The sequence below is a fragment of the Stigmatopora argus genome, chromosome 3 (assembly GCF_051989625.1).
Source record: "Stigmatopora argus isolate UIUO_Sarg chromosome 3, RoL_Sarg_1.0, whole genome shotgun sequence".
In the NCBI taxonomy this organism is placed as follows: Eukaryota; Metazoa; Chordata; class Actinopteri; order Syngnathiformes; family Syngnathidae; genus Stigmatopora; species Stigmatopora argus.
The window spans coordinates 12,677,668-12,697,652 of record NC_135389.1 but is presented as its reverse complement, the minus strand read 5'-3'; the positions used below and the strand labels follow the sequence as shown (position 1 = coordinate 12,697,652).

General features: G+C 38.7%; 1 protein-coding gene across 15 annotated transcripts in view; it reads left to right on the top strand.

Moving 5' to 3' along the window:
* LOC144071086 (pleckstrin homology domain-containing family A member 5-like) overlaps positions 1-19,985 on the top strand; it is a 50,480-nt gene that overhangs the window by 20,743 nt on the left and 9,752 nt on the right. For 5 of the 15 annotated variants that reach the window (XM_077595880.1, XM_077595875.1, XM_077595881.1 and 2 more), the window contains exons 4-14: positions 6,556-6,639; positions 9,582-9,620; positions 12,681-12,801; positions 12,921-13,025; positions 13,996-14,068; positions 14,851-14,951; positions 15,853-15,968; positions 17,008-17,490; positions 17,903-18,383; positions 18,575-18,658; positions 19,230-19,349. In XM_077595880.1, coding sequence (XP_077452006.1) covers positions 6,556-6,639; positions 9,582-9,620; positions 12,681-12,801; positions 12,921-13,025; positions 13,996-14,068; positions 14,851-14,951; positions 15,853-15,968; positions 17,008-17,490; positions 17,903-18,383; positions 18,575-18,658; positions 19,230-19,349 — 1,807 coding nt within the window. The remainder of the gene's footprint in view (positions 1-6,555; positions 6,640-9,581; positions 9,621-12,680; positions 12,802-12,920; positions 13,026-13,995; positions 14,069-14,850; positions 14,952-15,852; positions 15,969-17,007; positions 17,491-17,902; positions 18,384-18,574; positions 18,659-19,229; positions 19,350-19,985) is intronic. The other 10 variants (XM_077595885.1, XM_077595887.1, XM_077595889.1 and 7 more) reach the window with 4 other exon arrangements.

Below are 19,985 nucleotides of genomic sequence, written 5' to 3'. Positions count from 1 at the left end.
CTGTGATGTCAGCACTTCTCAGGTTTCACTACGGCGTGCGTGCACACGCTCGAAAGTGCGCGCGCGCGCGTGTGTGCGCGCTTGAGTGTTGGCGAGCGTTGATCGGCAGTTGCAACGAGGAGACCGTGTCCAACGCACAGCTGCAGGACGAACGGGCATCATAACGTCGATTTCAACAAGAAATCAACAATTTGGCTTGTCTTTTTTCTCCGGATAAACGAGGATTTTTGGTGCCTCTTAAAGAGCGTGGACGTTACGGAGCCTTTGTAATGTGAGTAAAAAAACAACAACCGATGAACCATTAAAAGAAAAAAAGAAGCCGTTTGTATTAAGAATTGACTACATATTTTCTGTTTGTGTCCTTTCTTTGAATTTTGGGCTGTTTTTCCCTTTTAAAAATAACACTTAGTTGGAAGTTAGCGATCGTTATGTTGCGAAGTATGTATATACGTTAACGTCAAAATAGACTAAATGTATATTCAATTGAAGTGTTAGTGAACATACGTTGAGTCATTGTTAAACTATTGTTTTATTAGTCCATCTAAACAATTAATGCGATTAGCTGGCAACCGGGTCAGGGTGACTTGGGTGTACCTCATCCTGTTTTGATGGGGATAGGCTCCGTTTCAGTTAAGTTTAGATTGTTAAATATACATAAGACCTAGAGTAAAAATGAATGGGTGTTTTAAATCTTTGACCCTAAACTTTGTTGTTATTTATGTTTTGTATGAATCATGTTCACTGTATGACCTTTATTTTGATTCTGGGCAGTCAGTAGAAACCATAGATTCCATGCAGGAAGTTCTTATTTCTGGCTGTGGTTTATCCAAAACTATAATTAATTCACTTCTTCTCTACAAACCACCATATCTACTCAGCATCAGAATTTGCGAGACATTGCACAGGGTTTGCTTGTATGGATCGTGTTTTTTTTCTGCAAAAATTAATTCATACAAATCAAATGTCATCTGGGTTCATGTACTCTTCAATGTTGGATACATTGTTGGTGGTCTATCAAGCTGGGGGGCAGGGCACTTTGTCATTAAAGCCTGGGCCAGAACATCAGCCAATGAGGAAATTTAACTGCTTACATGGAGAACTCAAGTGAATTAAATTTGTAGCTGCAGCCTCATTAACCAGCGGATTAGCTGCCATGCAGATGTACAGGCGACTTGCACAGCTAATTGCTTGGCCAGCTCTCCCGAATGAACACCTCAATTGCAGCGAGGATACCATGGGGGGAATAAACAATAACATCATGTCACCTAGTCATCCTTTTCTCAAGACCAAATTGTCCTAGACCAAATTGTCCTATGGCCTGTTCCAGTTTAGATCAAGCATTAGGTCTCACATGTGTCAGTATTGCACTACTCAATAGTTTTAATGAGACTGTGGTACCCTAGCTTAATCTTTTTCATTAAAGAGTTGACCTTGATTCACAGTTCCGAATACTATTTTGGGTGGCTCGTTAAGTGTTTTACTTTGTCTCACAATGGCCCTACACTCCCAAAGAGTACAGTATGAGTGGCCTGAGTGAGGGTTGTATTTTACTGTAATTTTCTCGGATGTACATTAAGAAGTCAAAAAGCCATCTTTTTTTTTTCTACATTTCAGAAGGCAGCTTGGCAGCATGTTGCTCAAATCCCTTGTTTAACTGTCACCTTGACAGTTTCAAAGTAGTAGTCGCTTCTGCCTCTGGGAGAATTTAATTGAATTATTTGGATCAAAAACCTGATTTGCAGCTTGAAAAACCTTCTGTTTTTAACAGTTGAGAGGAAAAAAGTTAAAAGGTGAAAGTTAAAACTTCAATTTCTTTTGTTTTGTTTTTGCGGACATAAATATAGAATTAAAGTGTTTGTACATGGCTTTGCAGTTTTGTGACAGCACTTGCTGCATTTTAGGTGGCCTCTCTCAGGGGGGGCTGCAAAGTTGTTTTGTCTTTTAGCCCCTTTTTTCTGCTGCCCCCCGCATGCCCTCAACCATACTGCCTATTCTGCCTATTCAGCCCAGCTTTTGTGAGGAGGGCTATTCATACTCCTTGTCAATGTTCATGTGGTATTGAAGAGTTCCTTTGCAGTTCAACTTTTCAGGCATAGTTGAGGGCCCTCACCTGATCAGAAGGTATTATCTTATGTTCCTTCAAGTTGAATTGGGTCCGATTTATGGACTTTTACAAAGAATCATGAACAACTAAGACCATGAACAAGCTGAAACCGTTCACCTTTTGGCTTTTCATGTTATTGATGTATACAGCACCAAACCTGAATGCTAATGCAATTATTTGTGGCAATCTTAGAGCAATGCATGTTGGGGTCATGCATGCATAAAATTAGGAGATGTCAGAATATTATGAAGCATTTAAGAATAGCTCGCATTCAAAGGAGGAAGACTTGTGACAGCCCTGTACATTGACAGTTTGACTGATGACTGTCCCAACTTCAGAGCTGCTGAGCTGTTGTTGCACGGTCCCTTTTTTACTTTGGGTAACTTGCAACTCCAACATTGACTTGACAATACTAAGAAATGTTATAAAACAGTGGCCTTAGGCTCCATGGGGCATTAATCCCCAATTTCTGATGAACTGCAAGTTCATGCTCACTATTGCCAACAATCTATCATGATACGAGGTCCTCGTATGATACGTATTATACTTGTTTAGATAATACATGGACTACATGGCGATGCAAATCCCAATATAACTAAAAAAAATTATATATCTATGATATATTTAAATTTGAGGTGGAACAGTGCATGAGGAGTTAGCACGTCCGCATCACAGTTATGAGAACGAGGGCTCAATCCCCGGCTCACCTCTTGTATCCTGTCTTGTCAGCCAAATGTGTGTAGCAGCAAAATCACTTTAGTGAAAATTAGGAATACTATCTAAATAAATGAACGCGGTTCAATATAGAATCTTACTATTGATACACAGACTGCCTCTCTGTGAAGAAATTACTAAAAAGTCTAATATCGCTTAAAAGGTTTAATGATATCAACATCTTGGTCCTAGAACTGAATTATATTCAATGTATTGTGTTGAACCATAGAGGTAATATTTTAGGTGAACTGTTTCATTTAGGTTATATCCACACAAGCAATCTGATTTGGTCATAAATGTCTTCAGATGTATTATTGAAGAGTGCGGTGTGACTTCTTCAGATAGGAAACTGTGTTATATGTGTAAGGAGCTGTATATCGCATTGACTTTTTTAATAGGGTCATAACATTTGACCAATCCACCATTGCCAGAGGATGGAGACTACCTGACTATTGAAGCAACCAATATGGGATATGCTGGGGAAAGCAGGCTGGATGGCCTATTTTGCACTTACTTTTTGTATAGATGTGTAATTTACCTTTGAACTTTAAATGACATCAGATAATCAGCTAAGAATTTTCCCCCACTTTGACTCAAATATCAACATTCTGGTTTTGGTTTGATTAAAAAAAAAAGAAGCTAGTTGGGCTCCCAATTTTGCTTGTTAAAATAACATGATTTGGTGTTATGGCACTCCTGATGTAAAAAACTTCTTGGGGCTTGACCTCGAAGAAGAAGAGAAGTAAAAGATCAAAGACCCATCCAGAACAATAAAAACTAAGCCTTTGAGGTGTTAACCCCATGACCCAAGCTCTCCACTATAGGAGTTCCCTGCTTGTTACGTGGACAAGACAGTCCAGAACCCCACCCTCCCCACTGTGAGGCAGTCATCTTATCATGCTATGACTAGTCTTTCATTAATTCTCCAGAAATTTAATTCTACAATATTGCCAAGAAGTATCCTTTGGCAATAACCACTTCATAAACTAATATCTTCCTTTTGAAAAAAACAATATATGAATTGATGACTGTCATTTTTGGGGGGAGAGAAGCGCAAAAATGTTACCATATGTGCCTTTTGTGGACACCCGTATGAGGTAACTAAAATCTAACTGAATGGTGATTTTGAGGACCACAGACCACATCCTTCATAACATGTACGAACATTTGAAATTGTGTTTTTGCTAAGTTTTATCACACAGATATGGTTTGGAATAAGATATTCATTAAAGAACAATCCACAATAAGTTGCAAATTTCACCATCCTCCTGTTTACAATAATAGCTTCTGTTACGGATAGTCTAAAATTAGGAAAGAAGCCAGAGTTTGCCAGCGTTATGTGGTGTCAACTCACATGCATGCATGTTTCTGGTTTGATAGAATTAGATAGTGTCAAATGTTTGAGCTGGTACACATGTAAGGAGATGGTTGTACATTTTCTACTGGGGTACCAGAGTTAAATTGTAAGACTTTTCCAAGGTCATTTCCCGGTAAATGTCAATGTAGGTTTCTTCTGTGCTATATTTTTACTTCTGAAATGCTTACTGAAGTGATGTTTTTCAAGCTTGGTGATTCAAAACCTAAAAGGCGTTCTGTTCTATAGATTTCACCCACCGGGGCTTTTTTTTTATATATATATATATATATATTTAATTTTGAGGTACTGCTGTATGTGTGAATTTTGCAATATGTTTTGATTTTATGTTGGTTGTTTACTTGAGCGTCCCGGGCTCTTAAGAAAGGCAACTGAAGTAATCTCATTGCTGATCATTGACAGAATAGTGAATAACATTGGAATGCTGCTGCAATGCGGAGTCAGAGTGCAGCGTGAAATTCAAACTTATTTACTGAAATATCTCACCCTGGTTTTCTGGCCCACACACGATATCATGTTACTTTTATCAAGTAAGCTCTGTTTTTGCTTTTGAGGTTCAGCAACCATCCATATTACTACATGTCAGGAATGTTGAGAGCAGCCTCAAATCGTTTTGGTCCTTATAAGTATTGAGTCTGTGATGGTATGCAAAGTAAGAATCCTTGAAATATATGAAATCACATTTTTTATTCCTGTATTCCTGAATTCAGAAGCCGCTTCTCAGTGTGTCTGAAACTTCAAAGCTTACAGATAATAAAGCATTGTAATAATTTATCCAAGCATCTTTCCAGCATATGTATTTTTTTATCGACACCTTTTTAGGCACGAATGTACATATTCATTCATTGAAATTTAATGTTACCCAGAGAGGGAGTGTCATCAAACAACACTAAAAGAGTGTGTTCTGGTGATCAAAAAGTCACGGACTTGGCAAATGTATGATGGTCATTGTAATTTTTCTTCTATACCACATTGCTATATCAAGTTCAAGAATGTGTTGTAACTATAGAAACGGAGCAATGTGGTCATTCAGTTAAAGCCCAAGCCAAATGAGAGCATGCACTTGATTAACTTAATTTTAACCCTTTCCAATTTGATTTTAATGTCTTTTGCATGCATCAATTTATGTTGTTTGCATGCTGTATTAAGCCAACCTGTGACGCATACAATGTGCAGGGGTAGTACTGAATAATGGTGCCATTTGTCTGTCCCTAGACCGCATATAGAACTCTGCAGCCAACAGTGCCTTCTGTAATTATGGAGCAGAACTGTGGAGACTATTACTCTCCATGCTAAACTGAAACCAAACCCCCCATTTCACTCTTGGTATTTGCTCTTTTCAGCACACGAGAAGCTTGTGTTTAAAGGCTGTGTTATTTTTGGGCGGCCGTTTGACTCCCTTCTGTTGGTGGCGTAGCCTGACTTAGTTGAAATGTAAAAGCACATGGAGGAGACCACAACCCCAAAGACTTATGTTGATATTGCTCCACATCACTTAAGTCACTTGAGTTCTCATTTAATTGTTCCTCGACGTACTCATTTTGAGCTTTAATTTATGTCAACAACCCCACCAGTTATTGAACTGCAACCCCAAAAATACAATGCACTGACAATTTAATGATTATACGTGCAGAATGACGCTCGGTATTGGATCAATTATGCACTGTTGTCATCGGGTCTAGATCCACTGTTAATTTATGGTAATTCCTACCCAGACATCGGCATGACACACAACTCTGAACATTTACTGTAAAGCTGTAACCAACTAGTGAAAATATGTGACTGTTGGAATTCTAATCATGTTGTGTTAGAAATAACTTGGCTGGTGTTATTGCACTATAATCTAGATGAAGGCATGCTATGCAGGATAGCATAACGGCAAGCCTCAGTTAATACTCTAGATCAGGGTGATTTGTGTTGTTATTGCCGGAATGGAATAGTTTAGCTCATTCTTAGAAATTGTACTTCATACCAATGTGTTGAGGAGAGACGGAGTATTTCTTTCATTGATTGAACATTTGTTTTCCTTGTATATACACTTCCAATGGCTGTGAATATTGGCATTATTCCAGGTCATTTTGTTCATTTGGATCAATGCCAGTGGGTCTTTAGTGGTTGGCTTGGAAAAAAACTTTACCTCTCTTCCAGGCAATACTTCATCAGTTCATGCAACTAATCTTCTATGGCAAATTGTAATGACTAGTTGTGATCAATTCAGTGACCAGAAAATAAATTTGCAATGTAGTACTATATTTCAGTATTGGAGAAGCTTGCAACTTGCTTGATGAATCTAATAATAAATGCATATATGGTGCTAAAACACGGACAGCAATTTCACACCTTTCCACTCTCTCTTTCATAGCCATAATGAGCGAAAGGTGACTTGCAAGCATCCCGTCTCTGGTTTGCCATCTCAAGACAACTGCATCTTTGTTATCAACGAACAGTAAGTCTTTTGTATGTGTTTTTCTCCCTTGAATCTGACTAAGTCGCATTTCCAGCACCATAACTTGCTGTTGAAACTTCCGATCCCTTTCCAACTCGGGCTTCTAATTGCAGCTCCTCCCTTATCATTCAAAGGCTGCTCTTCCCCGGCCTCCTACGCACTGGGCAATTCTTTGGAAAATAGAAGTTCAAAATAAAACAGCCTTTTGTATCACTTATACATCACTCACTCAGAAATCACATAGTTTTTAGTTGCTAACAACATGGACTGGTTTGTCATACAGTAAGTATCTTAGATCACGATCAGTGGTGTTCAACCAAACAGCTCGCACTTGAACGCTGCTCTTTCTATATGGTTCGCTGATTTAAGATAAATAAATAAAATATACATATATGTTTGTTTGTATATATGCATATATGTGTTTGTGTATATGTATATATGTGTGTTTGTGTATACAGACGCTCCCCTACTTACGAACATTCAACTTACGAACAACGGTACATACGAACATGTCTGCAAATTGCGTTTAAGTCCAAAAATGTTCGCAAGTCCAATTTTGTATTTCGCGTCTTTTTCGGAGTAGTACTTCTTTCCGCCGCTAATACCGACGCCTGGCGCTGTGAGAGCTCAGCTCACCCACCATCTACCTTCTTCTTCGTTGCAATGCGGAAGTGCGTGAATGTATCTCCAGTGTGCAAAGAACCTTTTTCATTTGTATCATTAAATATCTCATGCATCCAATATTGAATATGGTTGGTAAAAAGCTAAAGGCTTCTATTGAGGGAGTTGCAAGGAAGAGGCAAGCCATTTCATTTGAAACGAGTGGCAATAATAACGAAGCTTGATGCGCATGAGAGTGGTGAGCGTTGCACATTCAGTACCATTTATAAACTGAAAGATCGAGCAGCAGGACCCAAATATTGAACGTTGCACAAAGTTTGCAAATCAATTGAATGATGCCATACAGTGCTACTGCATCATTTATGATGAAAAAAAGAAGAAAACTGTGCAATCGTCATTAGGTCGCTTCTTTTGGCCAGTTTCTAATACATAAATCTATCTCTCTCTCTACAGTACTGTACATATTCTCTCCATTTTATTAAATGTTTATTTTTTCAGTACAAACCAATGCGTGTTACTTATACAAGCCTTAAACATACAAATGCACTTATATAAACCTTCAATATACTTATATAGGCCTTAAACATAAATTATAATACAAAATATAGCACTAAATCAACTTACAAACAAATTCAACTTATGAACAATCGCTCGGAACCAATTGCGTTCGTAAGTTGAGGAGTGTCTGTATATACATGTGTATATATGTATATATATATATGTATATATATATGTATGTATATATATATATATATATATATATATTACCTTAAATCTAATCAGAATAATAATGTCAAACAACTATGTTGAACAGAAGTAACTGTGCACATTACTGACTCAGATCTGCAATATAAACCTATAATACCTTATTTAACGAATGTATTTATTCATCCATCCCTCTTCCATACCGCTTATCCTCACAAGGGTCATGGGGGTTGCTGGACTGTACCCCAGCCAACCACGGGCAATAGGCGCGGGACACCCTGAATTGGTTGGCAGCCAATCGCAAGCCACAATGAAACAGACAACCACTCCGCTCACAAACACACCTCTACCGAGTGGGAATTGAACCCAGACTTCCTACACCAAAGTCAGGCAGAAGAACCACTTCTTTATCAATTCATTTAACGTCATTACATCCTTGTAACTCCTTTTAATTTATCAGAAATTAACACATTGCTCAGTTTTGAGGTTTGTAATGCGAGAATTGTTGCTGTCGTGCTGCACTCTATCGACACATTCCTCTACTCGCTGGGTACTCTCACCTCTGCTACTTGTCACATAAATAGGCACAACATGCTGGTACAATATTTCATCTAAATTAGAAACAAGAAAAACAAAACTGTAAACTTTGTATTTGACTTATTGTAAAAATTATAAAGATATACAAACACATGCACACATTGCAGCAAGAATCAAGACAGAATAAAGAGGCCATCTGGAAATATACTATGATAACACCCATTAAACATATGACACTTGATGCATACAACTGAAAATTGAATCCAATTCTTCTTGGGTTTCCTCAAATTTCCAGGGCAGACTCTTCATCTGATTTAAAGATTTTTGTTGCTTCCGTGCCTGGCTGAAACGTGTGACTTGCATTTCAGCTTTTGTCTTTAGACGCCACTTTCTGTTCCTAATGTTCTCACCAAGTGTTCACGCAGCTTTATGCCGCAGACATCTTTCACTTCTTATTTGAGTTTCCTGCTCTGCTGCACGTGTTGAGGTGTCGACTATGTTCCCAACCCACTGTGTCAGCTTTCTGTCATTACTATACATGTGTCAAGCTATTCTTGTCCATTCCCATGATCATGTCTATGCTGAAAGTGAATGTTTAGAGAGCTCACATGCATTACCAAACTCGATCTGAAATATACTGATTTAAAAAAAATTAAATTTCCCCACCCCCCTTGTGAGGATAAACAGTACAGAAAATCAATGAATGGATGAAAAAAATATTCAAATACAGCGGAACCCTGAAAGTAAGAAAAAAATCAGGATTGAAGGACAATAAATTAAATGCAGTAGTATGGCCCTAAAATCTCTCAGAACCTCAAAGTTTGATTCCAAGTCTTTGAAGTTATACTCTAGGAGACCATCCAAGGATTGTCTCATCTTTGGGATTTTGACATTCATCAGTGAAAACTTGAAACAATAGCACCAACACATTATTCTAGTGTTCAAATATTAGATGCCAATGTAACTTTTTAATTAGAAAAGGACAGTCGTGTCCATTTGCCACATTCCAGCAAAACTATCGATATAACTTACAATATAAAGTACAGAATCAACACCGCTTTCTTTCCTCTGTTTTGTAGTGTTTATTGTGGAAACATGTTTCATCCAGCATGTCACAGGTAAAACAATGTGAGCTACAACATACTGTGTCTGTATGTAAAGCACTTGAACGTTTCAGTGTGTTATGATAATCCTTGATGATGCACACTAACAACAAAATGTGGGTCATTTGAATGCTGTCTTGCCTGATAACTTGTTATGCTTTTATATCCCAAAGCCGAGTTCATTGTGTTCTTCCTAGTCTTTGCAAACAACTAACCTCACACAGTGAACAGATACAAACATATCTGAATTGAGGATTAAGTGGTACCACTTTTTTTATTAATATACTGGATAAATCTTTCATATCACTGCCATTCAGGCCACAATGTTGAATGTGTACCGATATCCATGGAAACACTAAATCTCTGACCCTGCTTGATAACATGCCAGTTGGATTAGACGTTGTGCTCCTGTGCTGAAGAAACATGTTGCCGTAAGCATATTCTTACCTGGTTGCTTACTTTGACAGAAGAGAGACACATTCATGTGATAAGGCAGGTTGAGCTTTATAAATATCTGTGATTTGTGCTTCACTGCTTAGCTCATAGTGTATCCTGCCTGATCCAAGTCTTTTGTCCACCAAAAGAAAAAAAGGGTCTGGTCCGATACCAAACAAAGGTGTTAGTTCTTTCTTTAGAAATGCTGTGTGGTCAATTAAAAATGCACCCTCAGCCAGTCTCCCGTCAGTTAGCCCCAACCACCCGCCATCACTGAAAACACGGTGCCAAGTCTCATTGGACGTTTAGCTTTTCTGCCTCCGTTAAACACACGGTGACCATTAGCTGTTAAAGAGCAATCCCCCTGTGTTGGAATGATACAGTTTCAATACAGCAATCTGTTTTTCATCATTTTATTATGGCTGTCTCACTTTGCAGTTTGGTAGGCTTTTTCGTAAAATGGAAACTAATTTCAGTACCTCCAACTCGATTTATTTAGGACATTTAATGATGTACAGTTATTATTTTATCATTTGGAACAGTAAGAAAGGTTTAGATGTTTTCTGGAACGGAAAGAGGAAATGCTGGAATATTAAAGGAAACATGGAAAAGTTTCATCAGCCAGCTCGTTCCATCATGTCATGCGTGCACCTAATATTTTCTTGTAATTACTACGTCATAAGATGACTTGAATTGGGTAAGCTCATGACATCTTTGACTCATTGATGAGCATGTGTGCATGTGTATTTCTGACCGAAACCAGTAATCATTAAAATTAGAAAATGCTTCAGTTTGACATGGGGGGAAATCACATTGTGGTTCACGAACATGACAGTCGTGTAGGTCTGTTATTTCTACACTGTTATTACTATCCACGTAGGCCCTAATGGTAGCCATTACGGTATTGAATTAAAGGGTGTGTATCTCCAAGTTCAATCCCCAAAACAACTCTGTATATATGGATATAGGCTTGAGCATGGGGCAAATGCAAACTGAACAATTAGTACACAAATAATGTCTATTTTTTTGGTCAGGCTCAAGTTGAGGGAAACAGATATTTTATAAGAAAAAAAAAAGACATGAACTTGGCCTTTGTTTTACAGCGCAAGTGCAAGGTTTAAAAAAAGAAACTTCTGTGGTCCTAATATACAGTCCTAACTTCATTGACATAGCAATTAAGACATTGACTGCTGTCATTATAAATAATTAAAATAAAATGCAGCTAACACTCTTTATTATTGTTAAACTTTTACCTCCATCACCTTGTACTTTTTTCATTTTTTGCCAATGCGATAACCCATTTTTTACTACATATATATAACGATAAGAAAGATTTTACGCAATATCAAGTAAACGGGAAACATCCCAACCTCTTAATGATATTTCAAATATAGTTTTACATTTACATTTTCCTTTTTGTTAAATCTTTTATGACAATCCCCTTGACGGCGCTCACACTGTGGTTTGATGTCTGGTCGACACATCATTGATTACAGAGCCCATAAGAGTCCTCTTTTCATTGCAAGTGCAGCAAATCTTCCTCGCTCATTAATAAGAGGAGCCAATTCTCAGTGGACACTCATCACTTTTCAAGCAAAACTATTTTAGGGTTGGAAATTGTGGGTACTCTGATTCAAAGGAGTACTATAATCAGCTCCTTGTCGATCACATGATTTTAATGCTGACTACAACTGAGTTATTCAGTCGCCTGACACAGCAGTCTTTAATGAAAGAACATTCCCAATGTATAATTATTAGGCATTATATAATATTAAGGAAAAAATGTTGCTGCCTCTTGTAACTAACAAAGCTTAACGTATCCTCAGAACACAGATAAAATACTATCACTTGATTGTTTTGAAGTAATGAGTGTCCATTTTACGAGACGTGTTGTTGTCCTGCATGAGATGAAGCATTGTATCAGTTGTGCCTGCATTTTCGAACAGTGCCAATGTTTTTCCTTGATAAAATCTCACTGTTTGTGCATTTTGACAATGTCAGCATGTAATCCAAGTGTCTTTGCTTCGATATTAGTCTCGGGCTCATGTGTAACTTATCAACGACAGCTAAAATGATCTGATAAGTAGTACTCATATTCATGCATGCAGCTATGTAGTAAGAGTAATTGAATTTACTTGCCTCAAATAAGTAAGTTATTATTGAGAGGAATTGAGTTTACAGCAAGTCAGTGACCCAAAAACACTGTATAATGCTGTGAGTGGTGCAGTGTTTCTGCTTCACTGTGGTGTCATGTTTCCACTAGATTACAATGTTATTCCCCTCCTAAAGAATGTGAGACATCCCCACGGGCCAGACACAACTTGATTTACATGGTGCTAAACTCGATGACAGGTTTTGTCAATGTGCTATGAGATTCATATAACAGGCATCCTGGCATGAACTGTGACTGTATTTTAATATATCAGTATGCTCAAACAACTGGAAATATTTTGTGAACTGACTTTGTGGGTGTGACCAGCTTGATTCTTCACTCCAAGCCAGAATCTCATGACAAAAATCTGGACCAAAGGGAAATCACAGTTTCACCTTACAATAGGCTACTTGCATGTATTATCTGCTTTTACTGGCGTGGCAAAGTTGGAGTTAATTTACTCTTGTTTGGCTTGTGTGCATGTTTAGATCTGCCTCCAAAGTACCATTGAATGAAAAGAAGGAACAACTAAGAAGCACAATGAGCGAGACCTCCAACAATGCCGGTGGATCCGACAGTGCTGCAAACCAATCCAGTGCAGCAGCAAGAGTGAGTAATACAACTAATTAGCAGAATAGAATTAGTAGTAGTTTAGTTGTTAGTGTCTTAAAAGTAGAAAAAAAATACATGATGTATATTGGTGTTTTTCATTGATATTGTATCTGTAGGCATCGAGACCTCCCAACAAACTTCACAATTTTGGGAAGAGATCCAATTCTATTAGAAGGAATCCCAGTGCTCCAGTAATAAAGAGGAACTGGCTTTATAAGCAGGTAAGCAAAGCTCTTTTCATCATTGTCTGTATTTTCTGTGCATATGCATCCCAAAGGTGCTCATCTAAAAGTAATGTTTATTATAAATCACAAATGTATGACATGATAGCATTGTATAACACAATTTGGATACAGAGGCAAGGCAAAAAAACTTAGGGGAAAACTTTGATATGTCAACTTTTTATATCCAATATACATTAATAAGCAATAAGGATGCATATTTTATCCCTGAGTTCTTTATCCAGTCTTGCAACTTGGGCAGGACAAGCTACTCATTGAATAGCAATTCTCAATGAAGGCTCGTCTCGCAGCAGCAGGGTGAAAAGGGGACACTTGAGGCGGTCGTTTGCCAGTCAGGTCTCGCAGACGTCCTGAGTGTCGGGCTCATTTAGTCTGGATTGCAGCCTCCCGGCACCGTCCTATTAATGCGTGAAGGCTTCCTTTGGTTCAGCTGCCAGCTGCTTTTTCTTTAGGAACTCCATCAGGATGATGAGCACAAACCATGGACTCCCAATTCGGCTACCGCTAATAAAAGCTGGGGTTTTTTAAATTTATTTTCATGCCTCTTTGGAAGTTAGACACTATTGAAGCCCCTATTTAAAGAAGTAAAACCCATCTTCTGATACATTGGGGGCATATGAATGTCCCTTTGACGTGCTGCGAAATACTCCTTTTTGAATTCAATTTAGTAATTAAAGTTATGACTGAGGACATATGTCTCAAACTCATGCTTAAACATTCTAAGAGCATCTTGACGGGGAAATATCTTGTCAATACTTTGAAAAAAGAATGGAGTTTTGACCATTTAGCAAGCAATTCATGATATACAAAAATGAAAACAAAAATTTAACATTCAGTTTCCACATTAAAAATCAATCATTTATCCTCAAATGCCATTCTTTTCAATAAAGCAAGTTAAATCGTCTATTTTATTTCTATTCTTTATTTATTTATTTATTTTACTTTACAGGACAGCACAGGGATGAAGCTGTGGAAGAAGAGATGGTTTGTGCTGTCAGACTTGTGTCTCTTCTATTACAGAGGTGAGTCATAACAACTGAAAGCATATTTCATTTGCAACAGAGGTGCTCTCAGGAAGGCTCTCAATAATGCTGCCTTGCCTTAAATGCCCATGCCCTTCGAGACAGCTGTCTAGCCAGACTCAATCCTATGGTTGTACCAGGCACTTAAAAGCAACTATATAAGGGCTTGGATTATGCCTTCTAAGTATGATTTGGACAACTAAAGCTTAACTGGAAAATCAATTTCAAACTGATTTGGAGTTTTAAAACAAGTTTCCAGGAATTGAACACTTCTGTCAAAGTATTTAGTAATAAATGGCAAATTATTTTCCCAGGAAATTGACCAGGATTTACAAAACGTGCCAAGTAAACAGGCACCAGAGATAAGCTGATGTTATTTGTTTTCCTGCAAACTTTGTGCTGAGCTACTGTAAGTTTCAAAATGGGTTCTTAGAATTCTTGCTTAAACTGCAAAGTATATAATCTCATCCCCCCATTGAGAGTGCTCTATTGTAATTATATTCGGTCTCGTAAAAATAATTCCAAATGTGTATACCCCCTGAAGGAATGCTCTATTACTATCATTAATTTCTAAAGAAATATAGTCCCACTCAGCGGATATGTTTGCCTCATTGTTTGATTTACAGCAGAAACTGATGTATTCATGGCGAAAATGATACAAATGTAAAAATTTGATAGAACTTTTTATAGAATTTCATAATGTACAGCACCATACAACAATGTTTTTCTGAGTTTCTGGACCCAAAATTTGATAAAACCATTCCACCACTTTTACCTTGTAGATGAAAAAGAGGAAGGGATACTTGGCAGTATCCTTCTACCAAGTTTTCATGTATCCATGCTGTCTGTTGATGATCACATCACCAGAAAGTATGCCTTCAAGGTCGGTACCTTTTACCATCTATCAATTCGTGAACAAAGCAGTACTTCTGTAGTGTTTGGGGGTGAATCTTCTTAAATGTAGCTTGGTGTGATTCCAGGCAAACAGAAAGTAAGCAAAAAGTCTGTCTTTGATAATTCAAGTTTGATATGCAGTAATACAAAACTCATAATTTGAAATCTGAAACATTAAGATATGTAGGAAAGCCCCTTATTACAAAGTAGTGGTCACATTTTATGGGTTCACTGTGCACAATTATTATTTGGGGTTCTTCCTGAACCCTGAAAGAAAACAAGTTCTCCTGCCAAGTACAACCAAACACAGACACCAAGGAATCTGTGAAGGGCTCCTACCACACAGCTCACTTCTTTTCCAACCTCGCCACATGCATTAAGAGAGATGCATGAGGGAGTAGGGAAATGCAAGTGCAGGACGTAAATCTGCTACGATATTTTATTGACTCTCTATTTTAAGAAACATATTTTTGGTAATTGGTGCTTTTATTTTATTCTTCAATGTGGAAAACAGGATATTGAGGTTGCCAATAACAATTATTTTTCTCTGTCACACTTGAACCTGTTGCTTTGTTGCCTGGGAGGCCTCTGTTGAACCAACATGTCTGCTCTAAGAATCATGACCCGGTAAATACACGGTTTTTTTTTATACCAAATCTTGTGAAATGGAATATACTGTGCACATTGTCATTTCTCTATCTGGTTGCTCAGTTATCGATGCCATTTTTTTCCAAATCAGATTGATAGTCCCTTTTAAGTAATCAATAATAAAAAATAGTATGTTTTTGTCTCTATTGTGAAGGGTTGACATGGGTGAAGTGTAGTGTTTTCAAATTCTCAACTCTCCTCACACCTTGTCCGTTGTAGATATCTCTACAATTTCACTACAGGCAACACACCCCAACATGCGAACATACTACTTTTGCACTGACACAGCCAAAGACATGGATTCCTGGATGAAAGTGATGACAGATGCCGCTCTTGTGCATTCCGAGCCTGTCAAAAGGTTAGTAAAAGATCAACAAATGTCAGAAACCATTATGTGATGTGGTACATAGAAAACCTTTTCCCCCCTAGTTTTTTGGATTCCTTTTTTTATTTCAAAACAATTATGCTAAAAATATCATTGTATCTTGGTTAAATTGATTGGCAGCAGTTCAAGACAGGCATTTGTATTTTTAATTTTTCTGTGTTTGTTCAAGAAGAGTTAACCTTAAAGGTCACTCAACTTTTATGCAGTTTCATTTGGGGTGTCGTGTGCAAACATGCGCACAAATGGGTGCTTTAGGCACATCGACACAATGCGCAGTACATGCTGTACACAGCTTTCCTAACTCATCAGCAGAGATGATAGTCTTTTCACATTTTGTACCCAATCTTATTTATCAGCCTGCTTCTGTAATGCCCTTTAAGCACGGGTGAGCAGAGGCGTAATGATAAAGTGCTTTGTAGCAAAGAAGTGCTGCCGAGCCTAAAATCCTCTGAATGGCACTTGGAAATGTGTGATTCTGCTAAGGGTGGTTGAGTAGAGCAACACTACTCTGTGTAGTAAGTGCAGAGTTTCATTTTGTGGACTTGGTATAGTTTCAGTTAGGCTGGAATAGGCTGTACAAGACATACGACTGTGCAAGCTATTAAAAAGGATTCAAGCACAATCTCTAAAGGAAGGAACACCTGATAAGAGGATTTTCCTCATCTTTGAAGCGATGACCTTGAGTCCATCTTAGCCCAAGGAGTGGCAGTGTCAATTGCTTTCAGAGACCACCCCTAGATTTTTTATATAGGATTTCAAGCAGCTGAACCACCGTTATTATGATTTTTTAACTGATATTTTGCTTCGTTTTATACACCAGTTCACCTGGTTCAGACAATGCAGTGCCATTTCCTTTTAGAAAGGTAAATGTAAATTTGTGAGCTAATTGGGGTGATATCATTATTATTTCCGTATTCATACTTGTGATTTTTCTGTAATGTTTTCTAATGTGAAAAGAGGCTCAGTCAATTTCAATTGTGCTCTTATGGTATATCTCCTTTTACTTCCTTAGCAGACTGGACAAGCTAAAAGTGGAACAGTGTGGACCCCAGGAGATTAATCACATAGCCAATCACAAGGCATCGTTGACGCAGCCTGAAATTGAGAACAATGAGCGCAACCGGGACGTAGACCACCAGCATTCGTCAGAAGAGGACAAGAAGCAGCGAGATGCTGAGCGCTATGGCTTCCAAAGGGATGGCGGAGACCACGATCGCCCCCTGACCAAGATTAACAGTTTGAAAATGCAGCCAACCCAAACAGCAGCGGCCACAGTCAAGCTGCCAACACCACAGAACCAGACAGAGATTGATGGGTCACACCATAGTCCTCAAATCAATGGATCTGGTGAACCAACAGATAACAATGGCATTCCCCCTCAGATAAATCCAAACTATGAGCCGGAAAAGACTTTGAGTAGGACGAGCTCAATGCAGCAACTGGAACAGTGGGTTCGCACTCAAAGAGGACGAACACAGGATGATGACACAAGGAGGTTTGTTTGTTTTAGTTGCATTACTAAATTTCAAAGGATATTTTTTTTGCATTAGATTCAACTAATGGTTCTTTTCTCCATGATACATCTTCTCATGTCTTCTGGAGCATTGCAAAGTTTATAAACAACCCATGCCTCCAAAGCAAAAGGGGCCAGTATGCTCAGATGTCATGATCTGACAGCAAGTGTTTTTTTAAACTCATTTGTTTCTGTGACTATAGTGCGCTAAAAGAAAGATTTATCATGGTGTTATTGTGTGCGTTTACGGATCACCTTCAACAGGATATGTAATGAAACAACACTGTGTTTAAAAAAAAAATTTGTTCAATACTTTTATTCCCCAGAAAGTCATTTTATGTTTGAAAATAGACCTCAGTGATATTTTGTGTAACTGCTTACTTTTCCTCCACAGCATCACCATGTACCAGACACTTCCTAGAAACATGCCAAACCATCGCATGCCCCATGTGCCTCATTATGGTGACAATTACCGCAGTATGCCCAGAAACAGCATGGCACAGAGGGACAGCATCTGCAGCATGTCACCATCTTTGTACGACCAAGCCCTGGGCCCTTTGCCGGCTGACAAGCGCCGCGTCGTACGCTCTGACACCATGTGGCAGTTATACGAGTGGCAGCAACGACAAGCATGCGGAAGACCGCCAGGGGTCTACGGCCACATGGCCACCCCCAAAACTATGATCAACCTTTCAGAACATGCTGGGCCAACCTACTCGATCCCACCCTCGCCCTCCCACGGTTCCCTTTCAATGTATGGCGGCTACCCTCGGCCACGATCGTGCAACATGAGCAGCGCCCGCTCTGAGATCGCTTCTCCCGTTTACCAAAGAGACGTGAATTTTGACAGGCGGCCAAGGCAACAAATCCCCAAGGTTAGTCATGTATTGAGTTCAAAAAGCGAACATATGACAACTATTAAAATCACTGTGATCAACATGGGCTGTTCTTATAGCAAGATTACAATTCTACATCATTATGTTTCCTTTATTCAAATATAAACAATGTTGCAGATGAAGTAAACTGACTCTAAAAATCATTCATTTTCCTTGTTTGTCCTTTTTAGTATGCCTACCCACCTGATGGGAGGTCAATGCCTACTGGAATTCCGGTCCAGTCTATCACTGCCCAGTCTTTCCAAGGCAAAAGTGTAAGTTTTACAGGAGTCTTAATTGCTGTATTTGCTGTGTTAACAAAATGCATTTGCCATGCTAAAAATGTTTAGAGTAGGGTTTGTTTTGACATTTTGTCTTAAAAATGTCACGCTCTCTGACTCTGAGTGATCTCTATCCAAGTTGACCTAGTGGCAAAACCTTAAGATGGAATCTGAATGAGGCAAAGTTGACTTTTCTGCAAGTGCTAAATTTAAGTCTGTCTTGATCTAAGTCCCTCATCAGAGATGCCTCGCGCCAGCAGAGATTTAGAAACACTGTCTTTCACAACACTCTAAGCCAATTCAAGAATATATACGTCAAAGTCAACGTTAATAGTATATGAACACCTATTATCAATGCTTAACTGCAATTCTGTCTTGGATGTGTGTGCATTATGCATGTTGCCAACACCTGGGGTAATCACATGATCTGCATGCAAACTCACTACCTGGGAGCATTGATGCATCTCCTTTCCTGGTGTGTTTTCTCCTTTCTTCTCCTCCTACTACAATGTCCCTGCTTGATAATGGCTATATGCGCCCCACCACAACCTCACCTCCTTTGCAGCCTGAAGAACTGACTTTGCTTCTGATAAAGCTGCGCCGGCAGCAGACAGAGCTAAACGGTATCCGGGAGCACACTCTATCACATCTTACGCAACTTAACATGGATGGCGATAACCCAAAGGTCAGCCGCCACCCTGCTAGACATTCCTCCAGAGCCATGTTTGTTACTGTGTGGTGTGTTTGCCATCAATTTCACAGCTTAGCTATCCAGACTGATTTTCTGTATAACAAGGCCTGTTTGGTTGATGGAGAACATATCGGCTACTGTGGGTAGCACTTTTAAAACAGCAGGTTGGTTTTAGTTGAGCAAACAGTAGCTGATTAGATTGGATTGGATTGGATTGGATAACTTTATTCATCCCGTATTCGGGAAATTTCATTGTGACAGTAGCAAGAAAAGGCATAGTTATAAGTTAGACAGTCAAAGGCCGCAGAACAACCAAGCAAAAGCAAAAAGACTTTTACTTTTTACAAAGAGTCCAGACATATGCTTGTCAGACAATACTGTATGCCTCTATGCCTCTAGCTCATCTCTCATCTCATCTCCAAATTAAAAAAAAGAAAAAAAAGAGTATTTTGGGTCAGCAGGATGTGGGATAATGGTTTGCCATCACTTCAGAATAATTGTTCCAGCCTCTTCAAAATTGCCATGACACAAGCTAAGTAAGCCCAGCTGTCATGTCATAGTGATAAAAGTCGTTTTTTTGTCAGTAGAGTGCAAGTATACCCTGTCCTCAGCTGTCTCATTCCTCCTCCT